The sequence below is a fragment of the Tasmannia lanceolata genome, unplaced genomic scaffold (genome assembly GCF_043159265.1).
Source record: "Tasmannia lanceolata isolate RefF3 unplaced genomic scaffold, GAP_Taslan_0.1 ptg000006l, whole genome shotgun sequence".
Lineage (NCBI taxonomy): Eukaryota > Viridiplantae > Streptophyta > Magnoliopsida > Canellales > Winteraceae > Tasmannia > Tasmannia lanceolata.
In genome coordinates, this window is record NW_027518683.1 from 4,007,061 (window position 1) to 4,022,473 (window position 15,413).

The following is a 15,413-nucleotide window of genomic DNA, read 5'->3' on the forward strand; positions in this document are numbered from 1 at the left end:
ATTTTGCAGGTCGGGATGACATATAAGGTTTGATGCATTTGGCCCTACTGTAACTGTTTTCAATAATAGAGAAGATAGTAGAATTTGTGGGAGGGTTTATAGAGGAATTAGCTGTAGTACCTTGGAAACTTATAATCCTCTCTCGACTGCAGATCGTATCATTTATCTATAATTTTTTTTTTCTGTTCTTCTTTTGTATCTATTAACTTGTCTGGAAAGATGTATTCTAATTTATGAAGCATGTCTAACCACTTGGGCCTTGTTTGGATTGCAGGAAAAACAGTAATAGATATTTTTTTCCCAGGAAACTTTTTATTTGCAAAGATTTGGGAAATGATATGGTTATGCTATCTTTAGAAGGATATCATTATAAATTGAAGGTTCCCTTGCATAAAATTTGAACTGTAAATCAAACGATGGAAAAATAAGAAAATTTTCTTTTTCGGAAAATTCTTATAGTCCAAACAGGACCTTAAGAAAGTATATGATGCATCTAATGCCCTTATAGGAGGGAACACTTATGTTGGCCGAGTTGTGTGACACTCTTCTCAAGATAAAATCACCCCCTCTAGATTTTGATCTTAGGAAGGAGGGTAACAACCCCTCCCTTTTTAGCATTTTCCATGCATGTAACTTAAGTGAGTCATGACATCCTGTGGAACTAAAACAGATAACATGATGACTACTAGATCATTCATAACAAGAAAAAGGGAAGAGGCAAACATCATCACTATAGCTACTAGATCATTCATAACAAGAATAATACATACAAGAAAGAGGGAAGAGGCTAACATGATGACTACTAGATCATTCATAACAACAATAATATATACATAGAAGAAAGAGGGAAGAGGCAAACATGATAACTACTAGATCGTTCTTAACAACAATAGTACAGAACAAGAAAGAGGGAAGAGGGAAAAATGATATTGTTTTGTCTTATTTAGAGGGATATCATTATAAATTGAAGGTTCCTCTGGGTAAAACTTGAACTGCAGTGGTTGAAGTTACTTTTTCCATTTGTAATCAAACAATGGAAAAATAAGAAATTTTGGAAAAGTTTCTTTTCCAATTTTTTTTTTTGCAATCCAAACAGGGCCTTAAGAAAGCATATGATGCAGCTAATGTTGGCTGAGTTGTGTGACACTCTCCTTAAGATAAAGTCACCCCCTCTAGATTGTGATCATACGAAGAAGGGTAACAACTCCTCTCTTTTTAGCATTTTCCATGTATATATAAGATTATAAGTCATAAATTAATTATGTGAGACATGTCATCCTGTGGAACTAAAACAGAAATGGCACGATCACTTCTAGATCATTCATAACAATAAAGAGGGAAGAGGCAAACATGAACAGTACTAGATCATTCATAACAAGATAGAGGGAAGAGGCAAACATGAAGACTGCTAGATCATTCATAATAAGAATAATACATAACTAGACAGAGGGAAGAGGAAAACATCAAGATTACTACTTTCATAACAAGAATAATACATAACAAGAAAGAGGGAAGAGGCAACCACGAAGACTGCTAGATCATTCACAACAAGAAAGAGGGAAGAGGCAGAAGAGTAGCTAAACATGCACCACTTTTTTCTTTTCGTTCTCCTTTGGTATTATGTTCTCCTTTGCTACTACAAATCTTCTTCGCAATTGCGCAACCAAGCGGATAAAGGGGCCTCCCAGAAGTAGTATGCCCATCACCCCCAATGATACGAACGCTACCGTTCTTTTTCTTGGAGCCTTTTCTAGATGAATTGCCCACGAACAAGTGTTGATAACTCCCAGTGTGTAAGTGATCACCATTGAAGAGATTGCAATCCACAAGATCACCAGCAAAGTGATCCTACAAACCTTTCTTCTTATTGGGAATCCGCTTATCAGCAATAGGATTATGCTCAGAGATGCCAAAAAACCGATCGAATTAAAAATAATGTAATAGGAGTAAGCAACATTATTTTTAATAGCCAGGACAGCCTCCCCACTGTAATCATCTATTGCCGTTCTGTTGAGGGGTCCCTCATTTGCCGTTTTGTTGGACTCTCCCTCATTATTTTCTTTGAAGCCAGGAAAGCCACTCCACTGTGATCTGTAATTGCCGTTCTATTGAATTCCGTTGCCCTTTTTTGAGTTCTACCTCATTTTTTTTGAATTCACCCTGCCAGTAACCACCAGGTGGGGTTAGGCCGGATGTGTAAGTCACCGTCGCAATTAGTATTGCCACCACCACTAGCGTGTTTCTTGCATCATTCCAACTAGCTTCCTCTTTCTCAAGCTCTTTCTTCCTTTTGCTACCTCCCAACAACACCCACCCCCAATCGATCTGTAGACAATTATTATAATTAGCATCGCGCGCTTGATCTTTTAGCTCCGGTGGATCGAAGCCTTCGTTCGATTTTTCCATCATCACACGATTCCTCTGAACTCTCTAAAATATCCAAAGCTGTGAATCCATTCACGTTCAAGTCGTTTACATCCACCGTAGTTTTGCCAAGCAAAAAATCTATTGTCTGCATGCATGAATATGTTGATGTTTTCAAACTTTCTTTCACGTTAAAAATGTTACACGGAAATGTACTGCCTATATCCCTGGCCCATGCTATGCATGTTAGAATATATTATATCACATTTCTAGATCTGACGGTTAGATCACTATACTGGTAGATTATTGTTACTTTAGTTAAATATTTTGAATTTCAAACACAAGTAGTTATAATAAGTTAAGCACATTTTATCATTTTTTTGGGGTAAAATGGTGAGCCCACCCATCCCAAGCCCACTCTATGCATGGGTTTGCGTGGTGATTGTGGGATGTTTTGAACAGTGAAAAAACTGATGGAAATATTCTATATAGGGATTTGCTAGGTTGTTGTCTCCATTCATGAGGTGGCTGGTCTAACATGCGACAGGCCGGCCGCGAAATGCTTTTGTGATGGACGATAGCAATTTCTGTCTGTATAAAATAATAGTCTATGGGAAAAAAATTCCAACCTTTAGGAGGTTGTAGATTTGCAACACCTTCAAAAAAGATTTTTTTTAAGGAAATGGTATCAACACAACCATGTTTTGATTTCTGTATAACCCTACTTGCCTTTTATTATTTAAGAACTGTCAAAGGTAATTACAGTTACCAAAAAGCTCTCACAAGCCACTTAAAAAAGAAAAGGCAAGCTGAGTTTGTGCACTTATTAAAACATGGTTGTGCTATACCATTTCCCTTTTTTAATTATGGAAAGTAAATTTTAGAGAAAATCAGTCTACAAAGTGTTGGAAAATTTATTTTTTATGAAAAAAGCTAATATATATATATATATATTTTGTGAAAAAAATTTCTAATATAATTTTCCATGGAAAAATTCCAATAATTTTTTTTCTTGAAAAGAAATTTCCAATTAAAAATTCCATAAAAAAAACTAATGCAAATGGAAAGACTCACGGTTAGTATATATTATACATAGATATACGAGTCTTATACAAATTAAATACACTCAGTTCCTTTAAAAGGATGGAGGACAATAAGCATGTTTAGATTGTAGGCATTTTTGAGAAAAGCTTAGAAATGAATTTTTTTTCCAAGGTTTCGTACTTTTTCTTTTTTTGATTACGCAAGAAGAAAAGTAACTCTAATTAACCCGGAAGGGTGTGGCTCTTTGGCGTAAAGTCATGGGTTTGCTCCCCAGTGACGAGCGTTCGAATCCCCCCTTGCTTACCCGATGGGCGTGGTTTCCGGGTGATTGCCAGCATCCATAGGGAAATAGTCCTACCCCCAAAGGGGGTGGGGACACCCTTCGTTACCGAAAAAAAAAAGTAACTCTAACTACTACACTTCAGGTTTTATTCAAAGGAACCTTTAATTCATAATAAAATCACTCTAAATATATTATAAAAAGTGAAATGTGCAGCATTTGTTATGAGGTTTCAGCAAAAGGAGTCTTCTACTAGGCTTTATTATTAGCAAAAAGAGTCTTCTAGTTTGACAATTTGCTAGTCATCGGATTTGAGAGAATTTTGCGAATCAGGTCATGCCATCAATTTGTGGCCAAAGTACCCATAGTTATTTTTTTTTAATCACAAAAGACAATTAGGTCTTTTGATGTTTTTCTTTGCCTCTAAAACATAACGAATATCATTTCCCAAAATAAAGTATCATATATGGGTATTTTGGTCATAAACATATACCGAAAATTCACTCAAACGGATGACTCACTTTGCAATTTGTCAAACTAGAGGACTCTGTTTTTGCAAATAAAGCAGAGTAGAAGACTTTCTTTTGCAAAATCCCCCTTTTTTTATTAACTTAAACGATATTAAAATCTTATCTCGTTTTCTCTCTTCTTTCTGGTCGTGAGAGAAAAACCAGGAATGGAAATGGCATCTGTCATTTTGGAAGAAAGACACAAAAGATTATAAAGAAGAGGCAGAATAGCCCGGTTGAAATCCTTCCCTTCAGATCACGAACAAGACAAGCCTCAATGTATACTTGTAACAAATCTTTTACGAATTCGATGTTCCCCTTTGCCGATGCCAAGTGCAGAGGCAAATAGCCTTTGGAGTTAGGTTGGCTGGCGAATTCCGGTTTTCGGCTTAAAATCTCTTTGGCAAAATGGGCGTGTCCACGGAGAGTCGCAACATGTAATGGATTTCCTTCAACACCAACCACTGCAAATCTATCCAGAATGCCAGCGTCTTGTTCAAGCAGTTGGTTCAATGAAGTTACACTCCCCTTCAGTGCTGCTTCGTAAACTTTATTAGCATGCTGCATGGATGATACGTGTGTGATAATATTAGGACCGACATTTAGACACATGTTGATTTCTTTCCAAAGGCCCATCAGTAGTGCTTTCTATTATTAGAATTGTTACTGTTGTGAAAAATGCATGTCAAGAGGCAAGTGCTTGTGAAAAGGCAAGCTTCTATAGGATGCTATTATTAGCCTTGGTGTCATCAGATGCAATCTATATTAGTTTTGTCAAGTTTACAAAACGATTCAGTGTTTTGGTGTTATAGACTAGCTTCTAAATTATTGTCTTAGTATCATAGGATAGTTTCTACGTTATTGTCTTAGTATTATAGGATAATTTCTAAATTATTCTTCTTTGTTTATTTTGTTGGCTAAAGTCTGAATTGAGCCGCATATTGCTATCAAGTACAGAGTTCAGCTCTATTTGAATTTGTTTTACCTGTTTTTTTTCACACTCTAAATTGACCTGGAATTGAGGAACTAGTCACGACTGATTGTTAACCACTGTGAAAAGTTCATTATCCCTTAATCTTTACTTCATTGAAATTGAAACAAGTTAGATATAGATTTTATCTCCAGAACTAATTCGTTTTTTCACACTTTGGAACCTCTGTTGAAACATATCACAACAACAGTAAACAAGTACTGTTTGTGTCGGTTTAAGTGCAAGTCATAAGTATAGCAATATTCCTTTTCTTTACTGTGTTTTCATTTTCATTCCATTTCAAATTTGAGTTGTTGTGCTCTTTACATTCCTAAATTAGTTCCTGTCTTATTTGCCTGCCATCGTCTTCTCTGTTGCACTTGGTTGAACTTTAGTGTTCCACTTAATATTGTTCTTAAAATTCTTAAATTTTCTGTTTGTTAGTTATTAATTGTGAACTTATGATATAGTATAGAGATTTTCTCTATCCAATAAAACTCTAGAATGCATGTTCTCGTCTCTAAACCTAATTGCATGTAAATATGGATGTCAAGTGATTAGTGCTCAAGCTGATCTATCAACTTGGGTTATATTTTATGGAGCGCTTTCCTTTCTAGTTTATCTATATATTAGGTGATGTTTATTGTGACCAAGAGAAACTTAAATTCAAAGTGTAGAGACTCTGTCTGTTGCAGGTGACGTTAGTCTCCTCTAAGAGAAGGGGTGTCTCTTGCTCATGCCTTTGAAAGTTCTAAGGATAGAGACTGGTACCAACCATCTCTTGCTCGTGCCTTTGTCGAGTTGAGGGAGTAAGGATAGAGACTGAAAGTGTAGGGTTGTGTTTGTAGATCCTTCTCTCATTCTCTCATGGATCATTGTTATTTTTTCTCTCTTCTGCTGCAATAAATTGACTATATTTAACTGTTTGGTAGTTAGTGTTTGAGGTATATGTACGTTATATTTACTTTGTTCTTGGTCTTGCCAATATCATTCCCCTTATTTATTTTTTGCCTTAGCACAGTTCAAAAGTTGGCTTTCTCGGAATCAGTACGCCGGCTATTCCCAGATGAATAAAATTTGATGGATTCAAATCTAGGACAACAGCATTGATAGAGAAGCTGGAGGAAGGATAGGAATTGCTAAGGAATCAGTGAGCGTGTTTAAATTTTATTATAACATCTTTCTCATGGCCCTTCGTTCCCACCAACTTCTATTTCCAACCTGAGATGATTATCTTGGGTTCTTTTTTGACAGCATCATATTTCAATTAAGATATCATTTTCTATGGAATTGTCGTCTTACTAATGAAGGAAATCTCATATCTAATCCCCATTTGAAGATAGGCCTCTGTGGGACCTATGAGTCCTTTTTTAACCCATAAGAGGGATCATGCTTTGTTTGTCAGCTTCATAGGCATGAAAGAAAAAGTTTGTGGTGGTTATCTGCCTCAAGTATGTGAAGTGATGCTAGATTCATGAGGTTTGAATATCTTCAGACCTTATCTAAAAATAAAAGAAAGCAAAGGAGGATCACCCAAGTTTATATAAAATCATATCAAATATGGGTGTTTAAATCCCCTTTTTGATGGGACTTAGACATGGAATCTATGACTTTTAGTTTAAATCCCCAAGTTTTAGTGCTTAATAGATTTATGTTGAGTTACTTTGCGTGGTTGAATTGAAGTTTGATTGTCGTATGTATAGCAACACGGTCCAGTGAAATGCCATTCTTTTCATAAACATTATATATGTAATAGTAAGTTCAATTTCGCCTTTTTATAGCATATTCCCCATAGAAACCTGTGTTTAAAAGAATAACCCATTTGTGATTTTAGCCTTTTACTTTCAGGCAAATCATACTAATATTCATCAGTTGGTAGTAATTGATATGCTTCCTGATTTTTCTTGCCCAGAATTTTACCTATGGAAATGCACCAAAATGGGTGAAGGCAAGTTTTACTGGAATTTTTATGTCTTTGAAATTTGCCAAGTTTTGCTTCTGTCATTTCAGGTGGAATGTGAGAGTAAATACTTCTGTTTTCTTTTTTTATTTATTCATGTAAATATAATTATGGAATTTTTTTTGTTTTTCTCCAGAGATATTGTACACTTTCTTTATTTCCTTTTCATTCCCAAGAACATGAGCAAAAGCTCTTGCCAAATCCTGGAACTTATTCGAACATGAACAAAAGCTCTGTCATCACACCACCCGTCTGAACTCTGAAATAGAACTTACCCACATTTCCAAGCATGTCAAAGCCTTGGTTCCAAGTCCAACCAGGCGAATGCTTTCTCGGTTGCTATTAGAAACTGTCATTTCCACACTAAGCAGATAACAGATAAAGGGCAGTGACAAATCGACCCCCATATATCTTAAATTGACCCCCATATAGGGCAGTGCAGAGAGAGAGAGAGAGAGAGAGAGAGAGAGAGAGAGAGAGAGAGAGAGAGAGAGAGAGAGAGAGAGAGAGAGATGGGGTCGATTTAAGATATTAGGGGTCGATTTATCACTGCGCTAGATAAATTAGTTACTATTATGCAACTACTTTGTGTTTTAGTTATCTTCAGTATAGGAAAATGTTTTTTCTATTAAATGTGAATGCTGGTATTGTTGATATCTGACCTTGTCTAAGTTGTTGATATCCATTTTACCTCGATTCAGATATGAGTATCTAATACAAGAAAAAATGATTGTGTATGCGGATCCTCTAAATTATTTGATCTGCTCATTTGTTAATCTGAAGGATCATATATAAGTATCTTTATTAGTCTCTTTTAAAGTTTGGATATTTTAATTATTGGATTTCTTATTTTGCTTAGTCAACATCATCTGGATCATACACTCTGTTGTGTAAATCATTCAGTTAAGAATCCATGTGAATGCCTGTGCTCAATCTTACCCATAGTACTTAGTGCAACTCTGGTTGAGCTTTTCACCTTGAAGTTGTGTTGGTATTCATTTTGTCACGTCCCAAACCGAAACTCGGCCCTAGGCACGTGACAATGCCACACGTAAGTGCACAGATATGCAAGGCATTCCAACAAACCATGCAATAAACAGAGCATAACTAAACTAAATAATTTCATAAATTTAAATGGATAGGTTTCATGTGTAAAAAAGTATACTGCTGAGCTAAAGTAAATGTCATGTCCTACCTGGACTACACTGAATGACAATTTAGTCAACTAATTAAATCAATTACTGAATGTTTACTACTGAAGACTTTGAGATGTAAAGAAATCCTTTACATGTGCAGTGGTTGGTGTTGAAAGTACTTTCTTCTCAACTTCCTCACTTACTGTTCAGCATCTGTAACTATATATACTAACTAGTGTGCTAAAGCCCAATGAGATATACAAGTTCTATAAGTAAATGATAAAAAAAAAAAAAAAAAAAAAGTTCTATAAGTAACAACATAAACATCAAGCATATATGATAATCACTGCTAAGTGGCAAATCAATGCAATAACTGTAAACTGTACACTGCTAACTGGCAAATCCAAGTTCTATAAGGATTTCTGATGATATTTTATTAAAAATTCTAGGTAGAAAATGGCTTACCAAGTTCGGAAAAAATGATTTTTGTGGAGAAATATTTTCAGTTTTTTTGTTCAGAGTATCCAAACATGCCCTTAAGGCTGGATCGCTTACCTTGGTCGAGTTGAGTGACACTCTCCTTAAGATTAAATCAGCCCTCAAGATTCAAGATTGTGATCTTAGGAAGGAATGTAACGGCACCTCTATTTCAAGCATTTTCCATGTACATATAAATCATAAATTACATAACACATGACTAAAACATAAATACCCATAAATAACATGAAGAACATAGAATAGATTGTTCATAATAAGCATAACAAATACATGCCGAGAACGAGGCAGGCTAGACGCAGAGGATAAGTAGCCTGATTATGATTGCTCAATAAGCCCATCTAACATTCACAACATGACTCGCTTGAATTTGAAGTCTTTTTTCTCTTACAAATATATATTTGCATCCTTGTTAGTAGGAATTGCACTACAAGACCGAAACGAAAACATGTCATCATCATTATCAACGACGACACCATTAAAAGGGCGGGTAAATAAAAAAGAAATCCACCATTATTTTTCCACGGAGACGTGGTGGCAGTTCCCACAATGTAAGTAATCATCATGGAAATTATAGCAGTCCAAAGAGCCAACATCCGAACGGCACCCCAACCCCATCGTCGGAGTAGAGGGATTCGTCCTAACAGCGATAGGATTACGTAGGCAGAAGCTGTAAAACCAACCGTATTAAAGATAATGAAAACTAAGTAAGCTTTAATATTGTTAATTCCCAACATGGCCATCCCACTATAATCGGAAATATCCCCTCCTCCTCCTGTGGTTTTGTTAAATTCACCCTGCCACACCCCACCTGGTGGGCTTAGTCCGGCTTGGTAGGTCACCGTCACAATTAGTATTGCCAGCACCACTAGTGTGTCTCGTGCCTCGTTTCCGGTCATCGTTTCAGGTCGTGTTATAATTTTTTTCTCACTTCCCTCTTTAGCCCCCGCAAGTGTAAGCATTCCCCAGATTCTAATACCGGCATATGAGTGTATATGGTTCACATCCAATGCTGTACATCCATCCACGTTCCAGGCATTTACGTTCACTCTGGTGTTACGGAGCAAATATTGTACGGTCTGCGAGGAAATTAAAGAAAAAGAAATTCTCAATTATATTCTCCATATATAAACTACCAAACTTGAATAAAGAAATGTAAAATGGTCCACATAATTGGCAATCATAAATGTAAAATGTTTCCAGAATGGCTCCCCCCCCCCCCCCCCCGCATTTCTGTGTAGTTTTCGACCTAGACCTTGGCTCTAGGGCTATTCAATAGAAAAGAATTTTATAACTGCATGAAAAAAAAATCAGGAGTCTAAGAGGATGGAAATTTTCCGAAAACAGTGAGTGTTTTAGATTTTGGAGAAAAGAAAAGAGAGAAGAAGAACATAATTCATACCTGAATCTGTTTCCTAGCTACAGAGAGGTGGAGGACAGTATTGTAATCATTATCCGTCAAGTTGACAAACTTTTCACGCTCATTTTCATGAACCAACTCTATCAACTTTTTTATGCACTCGAAACGATCATTTTCCTGTTTCACACACAAGTGCAGAATTGGTTCTCCGCCAACTGTCAAGATCCATTTTGTCATAGGTTTGGCACGGACTAACGCTTCCACAATCTCTAGTTGGCCTTTTATTGCTGCTATATGGAGAGGAATCCTCCCCTCTCGATCATGAACAAGGCAAACCCCAGGGACTACATCTAACATATCTTTTACTATTTGTACGTAGTCCTTTGCCAATGTTTGTACGTAGCCCTTTGCCAATGCCAAGTGCAGAGGTAAACAGCCTTTGGAGTTTAATTGGAGTGCGAATTCAGGTTTTCGCCTTAAAATCTCTTTGGCAAAATCGACGTGTCCATAGAGAGCTGCAACATGTAAAGGATTTCCTTCTGAAGACCTTGAGAAGAAAGGGCCTTCAACACCAACCACTGCACATCCATCCAGGATGTGACCGTCTTGTTTCAGCAATTCTAACAGGGAAGTTACACTCCCCGTTATTGCTGCTTCGTAAACCTCACTCTCCATTCTCTCTCTCTCGACTGCCTCTTTTTCTGTGTCTCTTATTCTTCTTAAGACCTAAAATCTACTATAAATAGGAAATAACAAGAGTTCCTATATCTCAAAGCAAGTAAAGAATCCAACATAAAATGGGAAATGGCACATGCAACCCTACAAGCATGTCCTAACTCTCAAGGCAAGTAAAGAACCTAAAATTTGTGCTTTTAGATCGCGTAATGAGCATTTGACACTGCCTATTCTATAACATTGTTGGATTTAGCCCAATGTTTTGAGATCTATGAGTTTGTCGAGGGGTTTTTATTGTAGGATTTTTTCGAAGAAAAACTATTAAAATTCTAAAACAAGTCTATATGTGAATTAAAGAATCAAACTATCAGGAGAACATTCACTCGATAGAACACAAAGGATTTATGTGGAAAACCCTTTAATAAAAAAGGAAAAACCACGGACACCAAACAAATGGAGAAGAGAGGAGGAAACACAAGTGAAAACTGAAATGAAACTGCTCGCCACCCAAGGGATAAGAGCAACTAAAACAAGAAGAAATCCTTCTTCCTCAAAAACCAAAGGCTAAACTTGATTCAAATCTCTGCAAAAGTCTTTTTTCTACAGCCCAAATAAACAATTAAGTAGGCATGGAACAACCCTCCAGCCATAGATGCACTTCCAAAGGCTTGAACAACATTTTCTAGCTTGACAACACAAGTTTCAAGAAAGAAGGGAGAGGAAAACTAAATTTACTTTGACAAATACTAAAGGCTAACTTACTAAACTTAATAGGGGTCTTTGGGACTTAACAAAGCATAAATAAAACATTAAAAATAACTTAAATAATAGCCAAAAATGTTTGGAATAATGGGCTGGACAGCAGGCACAAAGAAACCCAAAATTGCTGAAATTCGTATGTTGCAGGCAGCTTAGACCCTTCTCAGAAAAATAGCCATAACTCCCTCCACAGAATTTCGATTTGTGAACCGTTTGTTGCGTTGGAAAGTAGACTCGTAGACCTTTCCAACCATGTATGACTTGCTATTTTTAAATCTGTGAGTAATTTCAGTTTTGACCCAAAAGATGACCCAAAATCATGGACTGCAACTGTATTTTTGGGCCTTTTAATTTTGGAGCCTGGGCTAGTGGGCCTAGTGGACTCGGTTTGAGGATCCATCGAGATAGCTCCGGCGTCAAACGCTTTCGCTACAAACAAACTCGTCCTCGAGTTATACTCATTTTCTTTATCATGGTTGGGAGAAAGATCTGCTACATTAAAAGTTGTTGAAACACCATTTTCTCGCGGTAGCTCAATCTTGTATGCATTCATGCCAATATGCTTTAGTATTTGAAATGATCAATCGACTCGGTCATGCAACTTGCCACGTTTACCCCTTGCAAACAATTCCTTCCGCATGTTAATCCAAATAAAGTCTCCTTTAAATTTCACATGCTTCCTTATCTTATTGGCAAATTCTTTAAGAAGGGGCGGCATTACGAAAGGGACCTCTTTTGTTTCTTCATTTTCCTCAATCATCACAAGAGCATAAGACTCATTAGCTCCCTCCAAGGCTTTGTGAAAATCAGATTTGGAGAGTAAAGTGCTTCCCTGATCTCCTTGTAAAGCCTTAGGGATACTTTCCACCTTAAATGGACCCAACAATAAGTGACAAGAATTCATTGGTACCACATCACACAATTAGGCATCTTGTTGTTGTGAGCCAAGAGAAAAAGAAACTAAACAGTTTTGATTAATAGGTATCTCATTCTCTTTCTTCAAACATTCAAACTTGATTGTCATAGGCCTCATCTCGGTCTCAAGGTTGATCATGTCGACCATCTCTTGTGCCACCACATTCTCACTACTCCCACTATCAATGATAAGGTTGCAAGTCTCTTCATTCGACGTACATCCTTTATCAAAAATATTATGCAGCAACCCCTCAAGATTTTCTTCCACTTTGGCCGTATTCATATCACGCCGAATAACTAAAGCCTCGCCGCGATCGTTCCAAGCAATCTCGTCACCCTCATCATCATTATAGTCGTCAAAATGTGGTTGTTCATCTTGACGTTGTGGAGAAGCCTCTTCACTCAACGCTTGATTACGAGTGCGATGAAAAGGGTTACTCTCCTCCTCTTCGTTAGTTATAACTTTCTCTGAATCATGATGTGAATCATCATGTTTCAGACATTCATAGCATTCTAAATGCGGCTGAAGTTGTTGCACTTGTCTCCTCAAATCATCCATCTCAATGTCATGCAGGGCTTGTTCATGAACCGGGGCATCTTCGACGTTTGGTGCGCAACGACGACAACCAGCCATGAAAACCAAAGCTTTGATACCAAATTGACACCAAACAAATGGAGAAGAGAGGAGGAAACACAAGTGAAAAACTGAAATGAAACAGCCCGCCACCCAAAGGTATCCACCCAAGGGATAAGAGCAACTAAAACAAGAAGAAATCCTTCTTCTTCAAAAGCCAAAGACTAAACTTGATTTAAATCTCTGCAAAAGTCTTTTTTCTACAGCCCAAATAAACAATTAAGTAGGCATGGAACAACCCTCCAACCATAGGTGCACTTCCAAAGGCTTGAATAACATTTTCTTGCTTGACAACACAAGTTTCAAGAAAGAAGGGAGAGGAAAACTAAATTTACTTTGACAAATACTTAAGGCTAACTTACAAAACTTAATAGAGGTCTTTGGGACTTAATAAAGCATAAATAAAATATTAAAAATAACTTAAATAATAGCTAAAAACGTTTGGAATAATGGGCTGGACAGCAGGCACAAAGAAACCCAAAACTGCTGAAATTCGTATGTTGTAGGCAGCTTAGACCATTCTCAGAAAAACAGGCATAACTCCCTTCACAGAACTCCGATTTGTGAACCGTTTGTTGCGTTGGAAAGTAGACTCGTAGACCTTTCCAACCATGTATGGCTTGCTATTTTTAAATCTGTGAGTAATTTTAATTTTGACCCAAAAGATGACCCAAAATCATGGACTGCAACTGTATTTTTGGACCTTTTAATTTTGGGGCCTATGCTAGTGGGCCTAGTGGACTCGGTTTGAGGATCCATCGAGATAGCTCCGGCGTCACTCTCAAGTTTTCACCCAAATCTTGAGAAAATATAAGAAATCGGAGAGAGATATGGGTTACCTTCTTAGAAATAACAAATCCCAATCTCTCCCCACATACACATGCCGATCTTCAGGATGGAGAAATCAAACCCTCACAAAGTCTACTACATAAGGAGGGTTAAAGCCACAGTGAAAATCTTTAAGGACTGTGCCCGGAAAAGCCGTAGGTTTTGATACCAAAGCAAACCTAAGACACATAAGAAACCCTCAATGAGGTCTTTCTTTCTTCTTGTCTGCTATCCCTTTCTCAATGAGGATTCACTTGTATCATATTCAAAATAGGATTTTAGGCAATTATATGTGTGTGGGGGCGTGGGCTAACATCATGGGGATGGACCCGACAACAATCTCCTCCCCGCAACCACATGGAAGAGGGAACACCAACCTTAACCCCTCACTTGGAGTCCATAGCCACCGTGTCTTTGCAATTGATGAAGCTTTTCTCTAGGTACAACCTTACTCGTCATATCAGATGGGTTCATGTTACTATGAACCTTCTCCAATTGCTTCAACTCTTTCTCAATCACATCAAGGATATGGTGATACCTAATATCAATTTTCCTGGTGCGATAGTGATGTGTTGCAAAGTGAAATAGAATACTTAATTTTTCTTTCATTTTATGCCCATCGGTGTTCCAAAAGTACCTTTTCCGAGTCCTTATGGAGGAATCCTAAAATCCTGTCTATTTTATGGAGATGTTCCTGCCTGGATAGGGATTATAAATTCTCCCATTTTCATCCATTAAGTAATATTTAAGTAATTTGAAAGTCTTGCTTAAGTCTATGGCACTATGACAACAAACCACACTCTTGTTCCTTCAAAACCTGTTCTTAAAATCTTTTTATCCATTATATCTTTTCCTATCTCAGTAGTAGCGATATATCTGCCTCTGTCATAGATAAGACAACACACTTTTACTATGCAATATATCTACCTCTGTCATAGATAAGACAACACACTTTTACTATTTTAATATAAAAAATAAAAGTTTTGCATTTTCAACTGATTCCTCTTATTTACAATTTTGCCATCTAAATTTAAAATTTTGAGCTTGTTCACTTCTCTCTTAACAAGTTTAGTCCCACATTAGAAAGTAGAATAAACTTTTGCATCCATATAAGAGATACTGTGTAGGGAAGGGCTCGAGCCTTTCAAGGGGCTTTGGATTTGTTACTCTTCCAACACTACCAAACTTGTCGTCAAGGTAGCAAATCAGTAAGGAATAAAAAAAGAAGAGTTTTACAGACTATTGTCTAGGAACGATATTTCGGAGACCGAGACATGCACAATGCATGGCACGCTACATCGATGGTCTTCATCTGGAAACGTAGTAGGACCTAGGACTCTCATCTCTCTTGAGTTTCTTACCTCTTCCATGCCTTAATCCTAGGCAATGCACAACGTTAGTAGGACCTAGGATTGTCCGACGGAGGATCCGATTCGAAATGTATTGTGAACTAGACTCAAAGTAGGTTTTGAAAAGCACTCCGA

At 37.2% G+C, this 15,413-nt stretch overlaps 2 protein-coding genes across 2 annotated transcripts; both read right to left on the bottom strand.

Moving 5' to 3' along the window:
* Positions 1 to 2,052: 2,052 nt before the first annotated feature.
* Positions 2,053 to 4,764, bottom strand: LOC143878139 (uncharacterized). Its single transcript, XM_077380450.1, has 2 exons — positions 4,483 to 4,764; positions 2,053 to 2,430 (listed from the first exon to the last, which is right to left on the bottom strand). The coding sequence occupies exons 1-2, from the start codon at positions 4,762 to 4,764 to the stop codon at positions 2,053 to 2,055; spliced, it is 660 nt and encodes a 219-aa protein (XP_077236565.1).
* A 4,193-nt stretch (positions 4,765 to 8,957) lies between these two features.
* On the bottom strand, positions 8,958 to 10,816 carry LOC143879324 (uncharacterized). Its single transcript, XM_077381665.1, has 2 exons — positions 10,161 to 10,816; positions 8,958 to 9,837 (listed from the first exon to the last, which is right to left on the bottom strand). The coding sequence occupies exons 1-2, from the start codon at positions 10,791 to 10,793 to the stop codon at positions 9,100 to 9,102; spliced, it is 1,371 nt and encodes a 456-aa protein (XP_077237780.1). The 5' UTR covers positions 10,794 to 10,816; the 3' UTR covers positions 8,958 to 9,099.
* Positions 10,817 to 15,413: the final 4,597 nt, after the last annotated feature.